At 43.5% G+C, this 19084-nt stretch overlaps 1 protein-coding gene across 6 annotated transcripts in view; it reads left to right on the top strand.

Annotated features, from left to right (window-relative positions):
- Positions 1 to 19084, top strand: part of ST18 (ST18 C2H2C-type zinc finger transcription factor) — a 599563-nt gene that overhangs the window by 438348 nt on the left and 142131 nt on the right. For all 6 annotated transcript variants that reach the window (XR_012244522.1, XM_073631586.1, XM_073631585.1 and 3 more), the window contains one exon: positions 15262 to 15292. Coding sequence is in view for 5 of the 6 variants with exons in the window: in XM_073631586.1 (XP_073487687.1) it covers positions 15262 to 15292 (31 nt within the window). In the remaining variant the exon portion in view is untranslated. The remainder of the gene's footprint in view (positions 1 to 15261; positions 15293 to 19084) is intronic.

The raw sequence follows: 19084 nt of genomic DNA, 5'->3' as shown, positions 1-19084 counted from the left end.
GTATACCCTTTAGAAGGAGGAGGTTTCTTGAGTCCATATAGACCATTTCCCAATGATGTTTTAGAATGGGCAAAGGCTTTAATAGGCCCCAGGCTTTAGATTTGTTGTTCCTATTGTGAAGACAATTTGTGCAGGATTTCACCTAGTCCTTACAATCTTGACTAAGATTAGGCCACCAAATGGAGACATTGGATCAGTCACAGTGTCTTATGGGTTCCAAAGTGTTCTGCTAATGGATGATCATGGAAAGTTTTTTAGCAAATGTGGCCAAACTTCCTGAGGGACAAAGGCTGTATCAGTAAAAAAATTTGTGAGGACAGAATGGTATCTGAGAGGGAAGATTCAGGAGTGTCAGCAAATATGCAGACTAAGGCATACACTTTTCCATTCTTGGACCTTGGGCAATAAGGAATATGAAATAAGAAAAAAAAAAAAAAGTCCCACCTAGCCCAATGTGGTGTCAGACATTTAGCAGTCCTTAGGTAGTCTAGATTTTTGTGTTTGGTGAAGAATAGGACAGGCTTTCCAATAGATATGGTCCCCTTTGAATGCTGACTTGATTGCCAGTAGCTGCTTGTTACCCACACCATGATTCTATCCAGCTTGGCTCTACTTTGGGAAAAGAAGGCCACAGGATGCATTATAGCCTTTGGACCCTGCTACTGTGACAAGATAAGGTATTCAACAGTCTGTGTACAGTAAAAACTGAGATCCTGCTCTTCAGGTTTGTAATGCACAGCTTTAAACTTGGTTCTTTGTATGGCCAGAAGTCTGTGGGCACCCAGGAGCTTGTTGGACATATTATTTAAAAATCATGGATATTTTTAGAGTTGACCCCCCCTTTGTGGCTATAACAGCCCCCACTTTTCTGGGAAGGCTTTTCATATTTTGTAGTGTGCCTTTTCAGCCAAAAGAGCATTTGTAAGAATACCTACCTCACAATAAGCATTTCAATCTATCCAACAAATTTTCAGTGGGGGTGCAGTCAGGGTTTTGTGCCTTCATACCTAACTGATCAAACCATGCTTCCATGGAGATTGTTTTGTGCACAAGAGAACAGTCATATTGGAACAGAAAAGGGCCTTATCCAAACTTTTGCCACAAATGTTTAAATGCCTTTGTGTGCTGTAGCATTAAGAGTACCCTTCACTAGAAATACCTGCAGTCAATAATATAGATGGTTGTCCACATACTGTACTTTTGGCCATACAGTGTAGGTAGGTGTGATGATCAGATGTTTACAAAATTTTGCCTATATAGTATGGTCATCACTAAATGGCGAACCGTGGTCCAGATCCGGACTGAGTTGCTGTCCTATCCGGACCGTCGCAGTCCCCCCATTTAGGAGCTGGCTTTTCCCCCCCAAGCTTCGGTCACTGTCATTCTCAGCAGAGTGAAGAGCGGCAGGCTATACACTTCTAAATCGCAAGTGGGCGCTGCAGTAGTTAACTTTTCAAGTTAACCAGCAAGTGATTGGTTGCTAGAACACAGGGTGGTCCTAGCAACCAATCATCAGCTTGTTAAATAAAAAGTTATCTCCGGCCACTCCCACCCCCACCATGGCATTCAGAACTGTATAGCCTCAGCCTGATGCTCTTCACTCTCCTGAGAATGACAGCGGCCCGAAGCTTGGCTGAAAAGCTGGCTCCTGCTTGCAGCTCAGAACAGTACAGCCTCCCGCTCTCCTCTGTGTAAGTAGAACAGTAAAGGGACAGAGGAGATCACTACAATGGCTATGATGGTAGTGATGTGCAGGGGGGGTGTGCAGTGGATCAGAGGACACTGTTGTGAGGCTGAAATGTGAGGGAGAACACCACTGTGTGGGGGCAGTCATGTAAAGGGGGGCTGAGATGTGATTGGGGCAGAGGACACCAATGTGGGGGCAGTAATGTGAAGGGGGACAGAGAACACTGCTGTGGTGGGTTAATGTGAAGAATGACTGTGGCTGTGGGGGCAGTAATGTGAAGGAGGGGACAGAGAACATCACTGTGGGGGCAGTAATGGGAAGGGGGTGACAGTGGACATCACTGTGGGGGCACTAATGTGAAGGGGGACAAAGGACACTGCTGTGGGAGGTTAATGTGAAGGGGGGACAGAGAACATTGCTGAGGGGACATTAATGTTAAGGGGGAAAGAGGACATCACTATGGGGGCAGTAATGTGAAGGAGAGGACAGAGGACACCACTGTGGGGCAGTAATGTGAAGGGGACAGAGGAAATTGCTGTGGGGAGTTAATGTTAAGAGGGGGACAGAGGAAATCACTGTGGGCAGTAATGTGAAAGGGGGACAGAGGATAGCACTGTGGCGGCAGCAATGTGAAGGGGGGCAGAGGACACTGCTGTGGGGCAGTAATGTGAAGGGGGACAGAGGGGATTGCTGTGGGGGGGTTAATGTGAAGGGGGGATAGAGGATGCCACTGTGAGGGGTAATATGAAGAGGGGGACAGAGTACACTGCTGTGACTGGAAAGGGTGTGATGTGAAGGTGGGCTCAGGACAATGCTGTAAATAGAGGGGGGGGTGTGATGTGAAGGTGGGCTGAAGACACTGCCGTGAAGGGGAAACTGTGATGTGAAGGGAGAATTGTCATATGCCGGTAAGGAGGGGGTGGGGCATAGGATCTGATGAAAGAATGAGATTGTGATTTAAGAGGAGGGGGCTGTGATGTGAAGGATCTGCGTCATCACACATGCGATTCGGACCTCGATTGGAAGAATATTTTACGATCTGACCTCCGTGAATTTTATTCAGTACCCCTGATACTGGAGAACTAGACTCACACTTGTCACCAGCTTGTTGTAAAAAGCTAAATTTAAATATTACTTTGCAATAGTTCATATATAGTTAACTGAAACAAAACAAACAGGTAAAGAGTGCAATTTGCTCAGTGTTTAAGTAATTTTTATATTAGGGAACATTTTCAGTTAAAATTTAAAAATGGCATATTATCCATGTATATGAATTTGAAATGTATTTTTCTATGTGAAAGTTGCAGAAGTCCCTCTGGGGAAGCTTTTATTCATTAGTTCCCAGTAGGAGTGCATCCTTCTATTTTATCATTGGCTGGAAGTGGAGTTGACTTGTTAATTATCCACAACACAAAGAAGCAAGAAGTTTTCTGAAATGAACTTCATGGCTGACTTCAGATTTAAAGCCCTGCGGAGAGTACATTTATTTTCACACAGATCTGTAAAATAGCAGACAGTGAAAAGACAGTACAATCACACTACATATTTATATACTGTATGTATGCGCTGACCAGAATTACACTCTACTTTCTTACTTTATTAAAGAAAGTCAGACTAGGATCTTTTACATAAACATATTCCAATAATCCAGTGCCGTACCAAGCATAAAATACTCTCAAGTGATGCACGTTTGCAAGCACTGAAATTGTTAATCACCACAGAGTTTAAAAGAATGTAAAGCCCAGTTCCAGCCAAAATATGAAGTTTCATTTCGAATGGACAGTGACGAGTTAGACTCCCTGTAAGAGTCGTCTCTAATGGGAATAGTCTCCTTGTGGACACAGACAAAAGCAAATTTATAGTAGGGATGGGAAAGGAACAGTTAGAACATCTGACAATATTTTAATTACTGGTGACAACCGCACCCCCCATTTCTGCTATAGCATAAAAGGGACAGGAAATTATGGAAAATCTCCCCAATAGGGTCATAGACAAAGTTGAAAACCCAAACATATATTTTCTAATTAGTATGTTTTTATTGAGATTTTAGGTAATGCACAGAGTTCAGGGGTCATGATTAAATCATGTACAAATGCAGGTGTCAGGAATAGGTAGTGCACAGAATTCAGGAGTCAGAATTAAGGCTGAACTGTGTGTAACTTAAAGTGAAAGTTCAGCTTAAAACTAGTGTTGGGCAAACGATTCGGGCTAAGCAAAATTTAGGCCGAACTATGCCCGTTTTGGTGCTCTTTGAACACCCAAATTTTCTGTGCGCTCAATGGGCTGTTCTCCACCTGGTGATGTCACCTGGTGGCCCTGCCCCTTACCTATATAAGAACTGTCAAAAGGCGGAGGTTAGCCTTCATTGATGGCAGAGTGTTTATTTCCGAGTCCAACGGTGGTAACGGACATTGGATCTACATCAGTGGACAATCTTCTTTTTTTTTTTTTTAATAAAGGAATTGTCAAAAACCTGTCTACTGTTTTTATTAATTTTTGAAACTTTTTTGGTGAATGGGTAGGGGTACAATATACCACATACCCATTCACATGGGGAATGGGGCGGGATCTGGGGGCCTCCTTCTTAAAGGGGGCTTCCAGAGTCTGATAAGCCCCCCACCAGCAGATCTCCACAACCATAGTCCAGGGTTGTAGGGAAGAGGCCCTTGTCCCCATCAACATAGGGGCAAGGTGCTCCAAAGCACCCACCCCCCATTTTGGGAGCATGTAGCCTTGTATAGTTCAGAAGGGGGGTGCTTATTTGTCCCCCCCTTCCTGGCCTGCCAGGCAGTATGCACGTATAAGGATCTGGTAATGGTTTTTGAGGGACCCCAAGCCATTTTTTTTAATTTGGCCATTTTTTTCTTTATTTTTTTAAATAGCCAGGTGCCAGCAATTGTAACCACGATTCAATTCAAATGTGATTTGACTCGTTTTTTTTTTTCTTTAGAAATGTAATTTTTGCTACAGCATGTTATATATATGCTACAGATGCTCCACTTTACAGGCAGATCTCTAAAGCTACATTCTAAAGCTAACCTATCTAGCCCTGTAAAGCAAAAATCAATATACACACCATTTCTAAAGCTGATCCAGTCCGATCTCCAGTGGCGGATGCTGTGTGCAGGAGACAGTGGACAGTGGCTGGGAAATGCCTTGGAAGTAACGTCACCCGTAGAGTTACTATGGAGCTTCTGCTGTCGACTGCTTCTTCTGCAGTCGCCTCCACATACAGAAGTCAGCACTGACAGTTTAGCATGGGACCGAACTGAAGCGGCTTCAGAAAAGGTTTGTATAGTGAAGCTAGATAGGTTAGTCTTAGAATGTAAGTAGATTTAGAGCTAGTTTTAAGCTGAACTTCTACTTTAATCTTGACCCCTAAACTTTGTGCATTACTTTACATAGGTATTAAGAGTCTATTCTTTGATGAATATGAGCCTTTGACATCTGACTCTCTATTCCCCCCTCAGTGCTGTTTACTTGTGTATCTAAGCTGATGATTGAATTTGGACACAAGTGATCCATTCCAGGTTAACTGAGAGTCTAGGGAGTGGGGAGGGGTGCATGGGCTAAACCTTTATAATGTAGTATGACTTGTAAGCATGCGTAACCCCTGGTGATGTCCTATTGGACGAAACGTATGTAGGCTAGAGTTTGAGTCTGCTGGCATCACAAGTTGCTGTCCAGGGTGGAAGCAGCAACTCTGTATGTTGAAAATATTGTGTTTTATGTTGATTGATTTTACAATAAAGCTTGCTGCACTATAAGAGCCCTCTGCTTATCTTGTCCTGTATGTTTATGGTGCTAGTGAGCCAAATTTTACCAGCAAATCAAGGAGACAAGCAAAGGGCTGCTGTGTTGGAACTACTGTGGATCAAGCTCCAGATCCATTCACCCCGCGGATTATAATATATGCACTGACTGCTCCTGCTTGGGAGGTTAAAGTTCTGGTAAGCTTAAAGCTGAATTCCAGGAATCCAGCCACTTTGTAAAAAGTGTAAGCACACTATGAGTTGAGTCCAGGGAGGTGCATGACATCTCCTGAATTTTTCTCTTTTAAATATGTATAACAGGTGTATGGGTCTGCTGGAGCATACACTGACACTTGGGGCTAAAAGAGAGGAAAGAAAGGCACACAGAACAGCTATGCCAACCCCTATACTCTGCTGCCCATTCAGAGGAGCCTTTTTATTTTGTAATACAAAGGCTTAAGTGACTGGGCAGGAGAAGGGGAGAGGCAGGCATAGCAGCTGCTCCAACTCTAATTTTGGATATGTTTAGACCTAAAACATCAGTGTCAGGGTCCCAGAAATACCGCTTTAGCTGTCTTCCCAGAGAACATTAAAACTGGCAGATGTAAATAATAGATTTAAGCCCAGGAAATCCTTGAACTGAACTCAAAGTGTGCCTTTATTTTTTACAAAGGAACTGAATTCCTGGAATTCAGTTTTAATACTTACTTCTGCTTGACTGGTGCCTCACAGGAAATGACGGTTATTGGCATTCCTCTCCTCATGCTGACAGCGCATGCTCCTCAGTGGGGGCGTCTGCACTGACAATCAGGGCACTGATCATCAGTGTCCTGATTAGCAGTGCAGCCCCAACAGTGCCCACCAGTGCTGCCGATCAGTGCCCACCAGTGCTGCCAATCATTGCTCACCAGTGCTGCCTTAGTGCCCATCATTGACAACTATGAGTGCCATCTATAAGTGCCCATCAGTCCTGCCCATCAGTGCCACCTATCAGTGCCTATCAGTGCCACCTATTCATTCCTGCCTATCAGTGCCCATCAGTGCCACCTATTAATGCCCATCAGTGCTGCATATCAGTGCCACCTATCACTGCCCATCAGTGTAGCCTATCAGTGCCTGTCAGTGCTGCCTCATCAGTGTACATCAGTGGAGGAGAAAAATTACTTTTTTTTTTTCAAAATTGTCATTTCATTTTTATTTGTTTAGCAAAAAAATAAAAAATCTAGTGGTGATTAAATACCACCAAAAGAAAGCTCTATCTGTCTCTGCCATCTGCATGGCTGTGCAATTGTCATTTAAAGTGCGACAGCACTGAAAGCTGAAAATTGGCCTGGGCAGGAAGAGGGTGAAAGTGCCCCGTAGGCAAGTGGTTAATTAATTGATTTCATAATGAAGTCTTCACTATGAGAGACACCTTTTTATCTTGTCCTGCATGCTTGGGATGATACTGAGTGGCATTTAACAAGGCAAAGAAACAGCAGAACGGCTGCTGTGTTGGAAGTGTTTGGTGATCAGGCTGCAGGTTACTCGAGACACAGATCCATTCATCCATCCCATCCATCAATTGTAATACATGCATTGTTTGCCTCTATTCAGGAGGTTGAAGCTCTGGTAAGCCTACTTTTTACCTCTGTTTGCAGGTACAGGATTTGGATCACACACACATATTATATTTATTTATGACACTTTATTATTAAGTTTATGTGCTACATAATATATGTATTACATAAGTTATTTTTTTTTGGTAGGCGCTGCATATATTTTTTGATTACTTAATCTTGACTTCTAAATTCTTTGCATTACTTATTCATCAAGTAACATACAGAGTTCAGGGGTCATGATTAACCACTTCAGCTCCAGAAGGTTTTACCCCCTTCATGACCAGGCCGTATTTTGCTATTTAGCACTGTGCTTCTTTTTTTTTTTTTTTTTTTTTAAGTCTTTTTATTGATTTTCAAAGAGAAAAACAAAGAGAGAACAAACACTCAAAACATACATTGGTCTTATATGTAGGAGTCACGCTATCACCGCATCATACGTAAATATCTGGCATGAAATACAGAGTATGATAGTGGTTATACCGGCACAGTTCACTGGGTCGCTAGATAATGCTATGCATATTTGTACATGATATGGTATCATATTATAGATTCATTGTGTACACCTGGCACCCGCTTGGGGGTTATTTCATGATTGGGATCTACTGAGAGGTCTCCGAAGCAGTGGAGGGATCTGCCAGCCATTTAGACCAGACTTTGCTGTATTTGTTGGGACAGCCTCTGTTGTCATATGTGTCTTTATACAGAGGTAATCTATTGTTAATTAATTGTTTCCATGGAGAAAGAGGAGGGGGGGTTGATTTGCGCCAACTAAGGGCGATGGCTTTACGGGCATAGAACAGGAGCAATCCCACCAGTGTGCGTCCTGCCACTGTAGGAATTAGTTGTTCAGTCAGGCCTAGTATGCAGATTGACATTGATGGTTGCAGTGGCACAGAGGTGATTTGTGTGATAAAGTCTAATATCTCCTGCCAGTAGCTGACAATTGCCGGACAGGTCCAGAAGATGTGGGTGAAGTCCTCAGGAGTCCCACCACATCTCCAACATTCGGGAGGGGAGTCGGGGTTCATTTTGTGTAGTCTATGAGGAGTGAAATATGCCCGATGGACTATTTTGAATTGGATCAGGCGATCTCTCAGAGAGACCAGGGAGCTAAATGGGAAATCCCATACATCATCCCAGTCATCACTGTCAAAGTCGGGGATGTCACGGGACCATTTAGATCTTAGCTTTTCCAGTGTCGGGAGGGAGGTGATAGTCAGGTGTGAATATAATTGAGAAGTGGGTTTTTTTGTACAATCCGACCTAAGAAGGTCTTCCAGTGAAGATTGGACTAGTTGAGGAGGGGAGCTGGAGAATTGGCAGCCGAAGGCATGGGAGAGTTGAAGAAATCTGAAAAAATAGGACTGCAGTATATTAAAATCGGAGTTCAGTTTGGAGAGCGGTACTAGGGATTGATTGGAAACAATCTGTGTCACCGTTTTTATGTTAAATTTGGTCCAGGCATGGGGCTCGGGCAGTTTATAGATGTGCTTCAGAGTTGGATTTAGCCAAAGGGGAGCATTGGGTGAGATTGCCTGTTGAGGGTATTTTTCAATTTTGAGACCTGCCCCCCATGCACGCAGCGTGGTGCGCATGGAGGGTGTCAGTGGATAGGGGGCCCGAGGGCCTCGAAAGAGCAAAAATTTGAGCGCCTCTAGGGATCCCAACACTGCCGCCTTGACCTGGGTAGCTGAGTTGGAGATGTCCGGATTGAACCACCAAGCGGCTGTTACTAGCTGGGTGGCCAGATAGTACTTGTGTAGATCCGGACATGCCAAGCCACCCTGGGAGGTCGGGCGTATCAGTGTGGTCCAGCTGTATCTGGGGGATTGGGATCCCCATATGAAAGAGGCGAGGAGACGATGTAGACGTATGAAAAAAAATTTAGGGATCCACTGTGGAGAGTGGCAAAATAAGTATGTGAATTTGGGGAGTATTTTCATTTTAAACAAATTCATGCATCCCAATATTGTAAGAGGCAACGATTCCCATGACTTCAGCCGTTTCTGAGTCTCCTGAACTACCAGGGACAAATTTAGGGGTAAGTAGTCAGAAGCCCGCCTGGAGACCGCCACCCCTAGATATTTAAAATTCTCTACCCATTGAAGAGGGATATCAGTGGGAGCTGTGTCATGGGCCGCAGGGTCGATGGGGAACAGGAGAGATTTTGTCCAGTTGACTCTGAGGCCCGTGACAGAGGAAAAGGAGTTGAGGACCTGCAGGGCTCCCTCGAGTGATGGACCCGCGTCATTAAGGAAGAGTAGGAGGTCATCTGCGTACAGGGCGACCCTCTCCTCCAGCCAGCCAACCCGCAACCCCCTAACGTGAGGAGAGGTGCGAAGGGCCTCTGCAAGTGGCTCCATCGCGATGGCAAATAAGGTTGGAGAGAGAAGGCAGCCCTGCCGCGTGCCCCTGGACAGATGGAAGGACCGTGACAGGCCCCCTCCCAGCTTAATGGCCGAGGTGGGGTCACGGTAAAGGACCTTCATCCATTTAATGAAGAGCAGGGGGAACCCCATCCTGTGGAGGACCTCCCAGAGAAAAGGCCACTCGACCGTGTCGAAGGCCTTCTCAATGTCTAGGGAGGCCACCACCCTAGATCCCTCATTGAGATGTTTCGTGTGTATGTTGGTGAACAGGCGCCTCAAGTTTACGTCTGTCACTCTATTGGCCATGAAACCAGTCTGGTCAGTCTCGATGATAGATGGTAGTAGGGGCTGTAGTCTCATGGTTAGTAATTTGGTGAGGATCTTAAAGTCTGTGTTAAGTAGGGCGATTGGCCTGTAGGAGGCGCAGGACGTGGGGTCTTTAGACGCTTTATGGATAAGAATGACATGGGCATGACCCATGGAAGCCGGGAGGGCACCATCAGCCAAACATTGGGAATAAAGCTGTGCCAATTTGGGGGCCAGTAAGTCCCCATGAGTCTTGTAGAACTCAATGGGTAGTCCATTTGGGCCAGGAGACTTTCCCACAGGGAAGGACCTAATCGCCTTCAGTACCTCCCTTGGGGTAATCGGCCCCACCAGGGACTCTCTCTCCCCGTCAGACAGCCAGCCAAGAGCCAAGGGGTCCAACCAGGGTGCAAGGTCCTGTGGCCGGAAGTCTGAGGGTAGCCCTGAGGTATAGAGAGAACTGTAGTACTGGCGGAAGGCCTCTAGTATGTCTGGCAGGGAGGAGGCCGATTCTCCCGAAGGGGACACCACACTAGGGATCACCGTCAGGGGTTTGTCATGTTGTACCAGCATTGCTAGGAGGTGACCGCTGCGGTCTCCTTGTTCAAAGAACCGTTGTTTGTTTCGGTAAAGGTCAAGTCTAGTAACCTCGGTGAGGTGGAGGTGTAAGTCACGTTTCGCCGCATTGAGGGAGTCAAAGTGTGTGTCAGTAGGGTCAGCTGCATAGACGTCTGATTGAAGCTGTGCAGCTGTCTGTAGGGCAATAGTGATAGCTGCCTGCTCCCTCCGGATCCCAGCAATAGAAGAGATATATTGCCCCCTGGTAAAGGCCTTAAAGGCATCCCAGGTCACCGCTGTGGAGGAGGACCCCGTATTAAGATCCCAGTATTCCGCTAGGCATGGTGGAATAGTATCTGCCAGGTCGGCATGGGAGATCCAATGGGTTCCTAGGCGCCAAAGGGGCGAGGAACGGGAGGACGGGGAGCGAACTGTAAGGAGTAGGGGGCAGTGATCTGAGAGTCCGCTGGGCAAGTATGAGGCGTCTAGCACATCTGTCAGCATAGTCGGGTTGGCAAAGGCGAGGTCGATGCGGGAGGAAGTTTTATGCGTATTGGAGAAACAGGAGTATGCTCTGGACGTGGGATGTTTCCATCTCCACACCTCAGTTACACCTAGCACCTCTGCCCATGAGAGCAAGTCAGTAGAGAATTGTTTGGGGGGGGGTAGGTCTGTCCAGGTCTGGGGCCAGAATGGCGTTGAAATCGCCCATAAGTAACAGTCTGGCAGGGCAGTATGGAGTGATTTTCTCTACTATGGTGTATAAGGTGGAGGAGGAAAAAGGAGGGGGGATGTAAACGCCTACCACAATATATCGGACACCCCAGACAGTGAACACTATAAGTACATATTTACCCTGGGGGTCAGTGTGAACATGTTCCATCACACATGGGAAGGATATACTGATCAGGATTGTGACCCCTCTGGCATATGTGGAATAGGAGGCGTGGAAGGCTCTCTAGATCCATGGCTTTTTCAGCAGCACTGTGCTTCTTTAACTGGTAATTGTTCGGTCATGCAACACTGTACCCAAACAAAATGTATATCATTTTTTCACACATATAGAGCTTTCTTTTGGTGGTATTTGATCACCGCTGAATTTCTTATTTTTATTATTTAAACAAAAAAGACAAATATTTTTTACTTTCTGCTATAAAACATATTCAATAAAGCAAAATAAAAAAATCACATTTATTCATAAATTTAGGCCAAAATGTATTCTGCTACATGCCATTGGTAAAAATAATAAGTATATACTGATAAGTTTGCATGAAAGTTATAGCATGTACAAACGATGGTATATACACACTGGGATTATTTTTTTTTGTAATAGTAATGGTGGTGATCAGCGACTTATAGTGGGACTGTTATAGTGCGTGGGCAATCTGACAGTAACTGACGCTGGGTGGGAACTGACTAACTGCCACTGACATTTTTAATGACACTAATACAGTGATCAGTGATAATACTATATACACTCTCACTGTACTAATGACACTGGCTGGAAAGAGGTTAACATCTAGGGCAATCAAGGGGCTAAATGGGTGCCTAACAAGTGATAATGTGTGTAAAATGTGCTGCTTTTTAATAGATATCTAAATATCTCTATGTTTCTTTTCCCTAATTTGCAGGGAAAAGAAACAGAGAGATCAATCATTCTGTACAGAGCCCTGTGTTGGTCGGGACCTGCTGACAAACTCTTGCTGTGTGCAATCACAGCGGAAGTAGGCTGGTGGGGGTGAGCATGTGTGCCCTGTACCCGGAAACAAGCGTTGAAGTACAGCTAGGTTGCTGCACCCGTATGGACCACTTGCTCATAGAACATTGCAGGCGAGAGGTCTGCAAGAGGTTAAGTAACGCACTTGTTCAGAGGTCTAAAGTAACATCAGGCCAGCCATCTGCAGTAACTTACAGTGTAGAGCACTGTCCCTGGGAGCCACCAGGCAGTGTATGGTTTGCAATGCACAGGCTCCAAACAATCACACTGCAAGCAAAAACATAGATTGGTGCTTGCAACATGAGTTAGAAGCAGTACGGCTGAAGGGGTCTGCATGTGAGTGGCAGCATTACTAGTTGTGCAAAGGCAGGGTGTCTTAGTGGCGCCATTTTTGAGTTGGCAGAGCCTGTACACTACAAGCTTTATACACCTGGGGACAAAATGTATTCCCTGGGCCAATTCTGGGGATGCCTGTTTTCAGGGAACTGACCCTTCACCATGGGGACTGTCTCCAGGAAATGGGGATAAATTGCAACTTCTACATGATTTGATGATTAAAGTCAGCACAATTTGCCCACATTTACTGAGCAAAATGAAAATTCACTTGCAAATGAATCACTTCAGCCCCGGAAGGATTCACTCCTTTCCTAACCAAGCCCTTTTTTTGCGATACAGCACTGTGTCGCTTTAACTGACAATTGCGCGGACGTTGTACCCTAAAAAAAATTGATGTCCTTTTTTTCCCACAAGTAGAGCTTTCTTTTGGTGGTATTTGATCACCTCTGCGGGGTTTTTTTGTGCTATAAACAAAAAAAGAGCGAACATTTTGAAATTAAGCAATTATTTTTACTTTTAGCTATAATAAATATCCCAACAAAAATATATAAAAAAAATTTGTCTTCCTCAGTTTAGGCCAATATGTATTCTTCTACATATTTTTGGTAAAAAAAATCGCAATAAGCGTATATTGATTGGTTTGCGCAAAGTTATTGCGTCTACAAAATAGGGGGATGATTTATGCCATTTTTATTATTTTTTTTATTAGTAATGGTGGCGATTTTTATCATGACTGCGACATTGCGGCGGACAGATCGGACACTTTTGACACTATTTTGAGACCATTGCCATTTATGCTATAAAAATGCACTGATTACTGTGTAAATGTCACTGGCAAGGAAGGGGTTAAACACTAGGGTGCGATCAAGGGGTTAAGTGTATTCCCTGGGTGTGTTCTAACTGTAGGGGGGATGTGCTCACTAAAACGTGACAGAGATCACTGCTCCCGATCACCGAGAGCAGTAGATCCCTGTCATGTTGCTAGGCAGAACAGGGGAATGCCTTGTTGCAGTTCCCTGTTCTGCCTCTCCGTGCCATGATCACGGCCATCAGTGGACATCGATGACGCAGCGACATACGTGTGCATTGTGTTGCGCGCCCGTGCCACTTTGCTGAGGTATATCGGCGTGTGCTGGTCGGCAAGTCATTAAACATATTAAATTGGGGTCTTGGAGTCTAGAAGTGTAGGAAAGAAAGAAGGAGGAGGGGGGCTCTTCCCTACTTTATCTAAAACAAACAAAATACCTAAAAAAGATAATATATATTACAATGTCCATTTTCTCCATACATTTCCTCAATTCCTGTTGTCTCCCTCCATTTGTAAGTATGAGTCATACTTACCTGCCCGCCTCACTCACACTACACTAATGCCACACCCCCCCAGGGGAAGGAGACGGACGGTGGCGATCAGTGGACCCCCCGCGGAAGACAGACAGCGGCAATCAGTGCCCCTCGCGGGAGACGGACGGCGGCAATTAGTAACCTTACCTTAGGAGGCCGATGCTGCTCCTCGCTCCAGCATGCCGAGGGAAGAGCAGGGGCCGTTGCTTCTCCTCCCGGCCAAACAGGAAGTGGGCTCTGAGACCCAATTGGCCGGGAGACCTAAGACTCCCTGGCCAATCAGGTCTCAGGACATGCTTCCTGATTGGCTGAGAGGAGAAGCAGGAAGACATTAGCAAATATTAATTTGCTAATGCCACACAACCGGGCTCTGCCCCCCGAGCCCACCCTTTTTTGAAGCCAATTAGTGCCTCAGGCTCCAATCATGTGCTTAAAAAAAAAACCATTGAAATCCACATGTCTAGTGCCCTGCATGTAGATTGGGGCCAGGCGCATGGATTAGGGGGGCGGCGCCCATGCGCTCCAAATGGAGCGGCCGCCACTGGTCATATGTAATTTGGATGTTTGTAACTCGAGGACTGCCTGTATATGAATTATTCTACACAGTAGCTCTGCTTGTGGGCAGAGAGGGGGCCTAACATAGGATTAAATGAAGGACCTCAGCAAACATAATGATGTAATCCCACATGGTAAATTTATGCAAGACAATGCCATAGGGTGAGTGGTAACAGAATTTTACCTAGTTAGTAGCAATAATAGATCTTCTTCTCAATGACTAATTAAGCAACCACTGAAATGGCTGTTCCTTCACAACTGTTTGTTGAGATAAAAAAAAAGGAAGGAAATACAAATGTGTTGTTATTAGCAACCAATCCGATTGCACCTATCAGTCTAACTCTGGTTAAAAAAAAATGTTAATGCATGATTGGCTGTTGTAGGCAAACAATATTATTCTTGCTTTTATGAATCATTCCCAAAGTAGGTTTGCATAAGGAATGCCTTGGAGTCATTGTTAAACCAACACATACAATGTTGCTTTTGCTTGTTATGGGTGACATTGCTTCATTTGTATGTAAAAAAAAATAGTAAACTCAAGCACTGCAGCATTACGGCCGCTAATGATACTTATGTGCCTAAAGCTTTTCATGCTAGTGTTATAATGGATTATCTTTACACCGCGTTGCAGTCGGGGGTTAAACTGAAACTGGCTTGCTCATTTATTATCTACGCGGAGTGTGTTTCCGCAAGTGTCGCTGTTATAACAACATGAATAATTTTTAAACCACCTGTTGGCTCTGTCAATATGTTGTGTACCCTTGTGTGGGCAGGTATTGATAAACACCAGCTTTCATCTTTCTCAGATCATTTTACTGCTAACAAGAGCAAAGCTTTCCCACCACATGTCCTAGAAAGAAAAAAAGAATTGCAAGCATTCAAATATGAGATTTTTAGAAATGCTAATAAGTAAGCACTGCACTTTCATAGCTATCCCTTGTTGTTTTCTTCAAGCAGTAATTTATGTCTTAAAAGTATCAAAGAAGTCTCTGTGTTTGACAAGTACGTTGACTTACTCTTATTTCTTTTTATTCAACAGTGGAAGAAGACTCTTTAGCACAAGAACTCAGGTAAAAGAAAAGAAATAAAAATTAAAGTAGATCCCATTTACACACTATTTGTGGGTCATAACCCCATTGTAATGTTAGGAAAACCGAATCCTTTTATTTGTAAAAATACTTTTCATTATTTCCCAATGAATTTAACAGGCCGAATTATCTGGAGAATTTGTGGTGACTCTTCATCATTAGAATGCCAAAGCTAATTGGCCCCCAGATTTAAGAGTGCCAATACACTGCTTTCCCATTACATGGATAGTATGTGAAATTTATTACCTGATTATATTAAAGAATAGGCATGTTATATATAATTACATTGATCTAGCTTGGACCAGTATATTTATGTACACTATATTACCAAAAGTATTGTGACGCCTGCCTTTACACACACACATGAACCTTAATGGCATCCCAGGCTTAGTCCGTAGGGTTCAATATTGAGTTAGCCCACCCTTTGCAGCTATAACAGCTTTAACTCTTTTGGGAAGGCTGTCTACAAGGTTTAGGAGTGCGTCTATGGCAATATTTGACCATTCTTCCAGAAGCGCATTTGTGAGGTCAGGCACTGATATGGACGAGAAAGCCTGGCACGCAGTCTCCGGTCTAATTCATCTCAAAGGTGTTCTATCAGGTTGAGGTCAGGACTCTGTGCAGGCCAGTCAAGTTCCTCCACCCCAAACTTGCTCATCCATGTTGTTATGGACCTTGCTTTGTGCACTGGTGCGCAGTCATGTTGGAACAGGAAGGGGCAATCCCCAAACTGTTCCCACAAAGTTGTGGGCACGACATTGTCCAAAATGACTTGGTATGCTGATGCTTTAAGAGTTCCCTTCACTGGAACTAAGGAGCAAACCCTTGAAACCCTTGAAAAACAACCTTGAAAAACAACCCCACACCATAATCCCTCCTCCACCAAATGATTTGGACCAGTGCACAAAGCAAGGTTCATAAAAACATGGATAAGCGAGTTTGGGGTGGAGGAAGTTGACTGGCCTACACAGAGTCATGACATCAACCTGATAGAACACCTTTAGAATGAATTACAGTGGAGATTGTGAGCCAGGCCTTTTTGTCCAACATCAGTGCCTGACCTCACAAATGCACTTCTGGAAGAATGGTCAAATTCCCATAGACACACTCCTAAACCTTGTAGACAGCCTTCTCAGAAGAGTTGAAGCTGTTATAGCTGCAAAGGGTGGGTCTCATATAAATTTTAGGGGGACCCCGCACCATTTTTTTTGCATGGAGTCCACCTATAGAATGCATATAAAACCATTTCTAGCCATCAGGTAGCCATCTATTTCATCAGCCAATCCACATAGCATCTTTGGTTGTTAGCTTTTGTTTTTTGTCTTGTTTTTTTAAACTTTATCAACTTTTTTTTGCTTTTTGTGGGATTACACCTAAAAACCATACCATACATGAAGGGTATGGTATAAATTTGGGGGGGATGTCCCATGCTGTTTTTATTCTTTTACATCAAACAGACCCTCTTTGTTGACATTCACTTGACATGAATGTAGTAGGCTGGGCAGAATTAGTCCATGGATGTTGGGATGCTGCAGCCACCTGCTCCCTAGCAACAAGGAGCCCTGAGCTGGATGTTGTAGCATTTATCAGGAGCAGTAATACTATAGATAACATTTATCAGGGACAATATTACCACTAATATATGTTTCACTTCTCAAGTTTGGCTTGGCTGAATACCATTATATTAGTCAAATGCTGAACCACTGATCAAGCAAAACTTAGTCTGAACAGGAAGCTTATCTGTAGGCACCGCTGGTGTAAGCATCTCTGTTGTGTGGCGATACCTTTATAGTCTGTGCTCTTTCATTTAGATACCTTTTCCCTGCTATTCAATTTTTCTTTAATATCAATAAAATAATTTTAAAAGCCAAACATGTGCAATACAGCTGATGTAAAGTGATGTAAAAGCAGCCCTCTAATTTTCACCCCTGTACAGTAGCCATTTCCCTGCCCCATAATACAGAAAAAAAAAATCCAGCTTACCTATCTGAAATCCAAGTTACCTATGGCTGAGCTGTATAATGTCAGAGGTCATTCTTCTTCTTCACTTGCTTTGTGAAGTCCTTTCTAATGAACAGATCAGTGCTCATAGACATATCCAGGCCTCAGAGGTATGGTAATGACAACCTGGGCTTTTTAGAGGTGGTTGGATGGCAGTGTGGGGGAGATTTACTAAAACTGGTGCACACAGAATCAGGTGCAGCTGTGCATAGTAACCAATCAGCTTCTAACTTCGGTTCAATTAAGCTTTCACAATAAAACCTAGAAGCTGATTGGTTACTATGCACAGCTGCACCTAATTCTGTTGTGTGCATCAGTTTTACTAAATCTCCCCCTTGGTGTCATTCAACTGAAAAGATGTGCAGGGAACAGTGAGTCTGCAGGGGACAATGCCCACAAAAGAGGTGAGTATTGCAGAAATAGCATGCTTCTTTGTTTGTTTTGCGCCTTGTTTTCTCTGTTGCCACAAGTTAATGCTCCTTTTCTCCCCCTCGTACAATCCACCTCCACCATTTTGAGAAGTAGATGTCATCAGTGGCTTCAGTGACTTCTTTTTCTGTGTTTTTACTGCTGGCCTACCAATGACATCAGCGCTGGATCTCACACTTGCGTTGTGGTGCACATGCGGGATCTGGTGTCATCTTTTCTTGTTTATAAGTTGTCATGGATATGGTAGTTTAAGTGAAATTAGACTACCCAACACATAAGTTGCCAAAGCCATGGCAAGATATACACAATACCAAGACCTTTTCTTTGGGATCTCACAAGATTTTGTGAAATCTCACAAGATCTCACAGTTTAAAGCCAAGATCTTTGAAAGGCACAAATGATGTAGCCTTCCCAGGGGACAGCTGTGAAGTCCTGGCTACTTTACTAGTGCCTTGATAGGCCAGTAAGTGTGAATTAATTAAATGTGAGTAACAGAATAAATCTTTGATTCCACAGGTGACTTACAGGTGTTTTGGGATTGGTATGCAAAGGTGCATCAGGGATTTTCAGTGTTGTGGGGAATGGTATTCTTTAATTTTACTTTGATCAAATATTGTAGCATTTCCTTGGTAACAGGGAGTATGGCTTAATTATGAGTTGGATAATACAACTATGTCACAATTTTTTGTCCCAATAGCATTTTTTTAAAGCAGAAATACATGATCTTGCAGTTAGAGTCTAGAACTTTACATGTTCGATCATTTAAATCTATTACAGCAAAACTGTTTAAATAAAAGAAACAAGAGTTTAACTTCAATAAATGTATCTTGATAAATGCACATTCCTTGTTTGAAATGTTTTAATTGGTTGTATATTGTGTTATAATCTATTTTCTTTTTTTTTTTTTGTTTCTTCAAATGTGTTCATATGAGTTGAAGCATATCTTACCAGCTTTCAGCTGACACATAATGCTAAAAAATATTTTCTGCACCAAATGGTACCATTTTTTCAAACAATTATATATTTCTTTTATGGGAGGGCTATAGAGAATGTCTGACCTAGTCCTTAAGGATTTGTAGACATGATGTTCTCAGTGGATTTGGATTCCATAGCTACCAAACGAGGGATTAACAGATAAACATGGGTATTTATCATGTAAAAACAACATTTATAGTATTAAGCCATAAAGATAGCAGTTTTGTCATGTTGCTTAAATAAAAAATGCTTCTGCTTGCAAATTGCAAGGAGATCTAGAGTTGAGTTCCCATCATTAAGTAGATAAATTTTTCGCTTAAAATGCAATAAAAAATGTTTTTACTGTATAAGAATAATTCTTACTTTTAC

Source organism: Aquarana catesbeiana, linkage group LG05 (genome assembly GCF_042186555.1).
Source record: "Aquarana catesbeiana isolate 2022-GZ linkage group LG05, ASM4218655v1, whole genome shotgun sequence".
NCBI lineage: Eukaryota > Metazoa > Chordata > Amphibia > Anura > Ranidae > Aquarana > Aquarana catesbeiana.
This window is presented reverse-complemented; position numbering and strand designations above follow the sequence as displayed.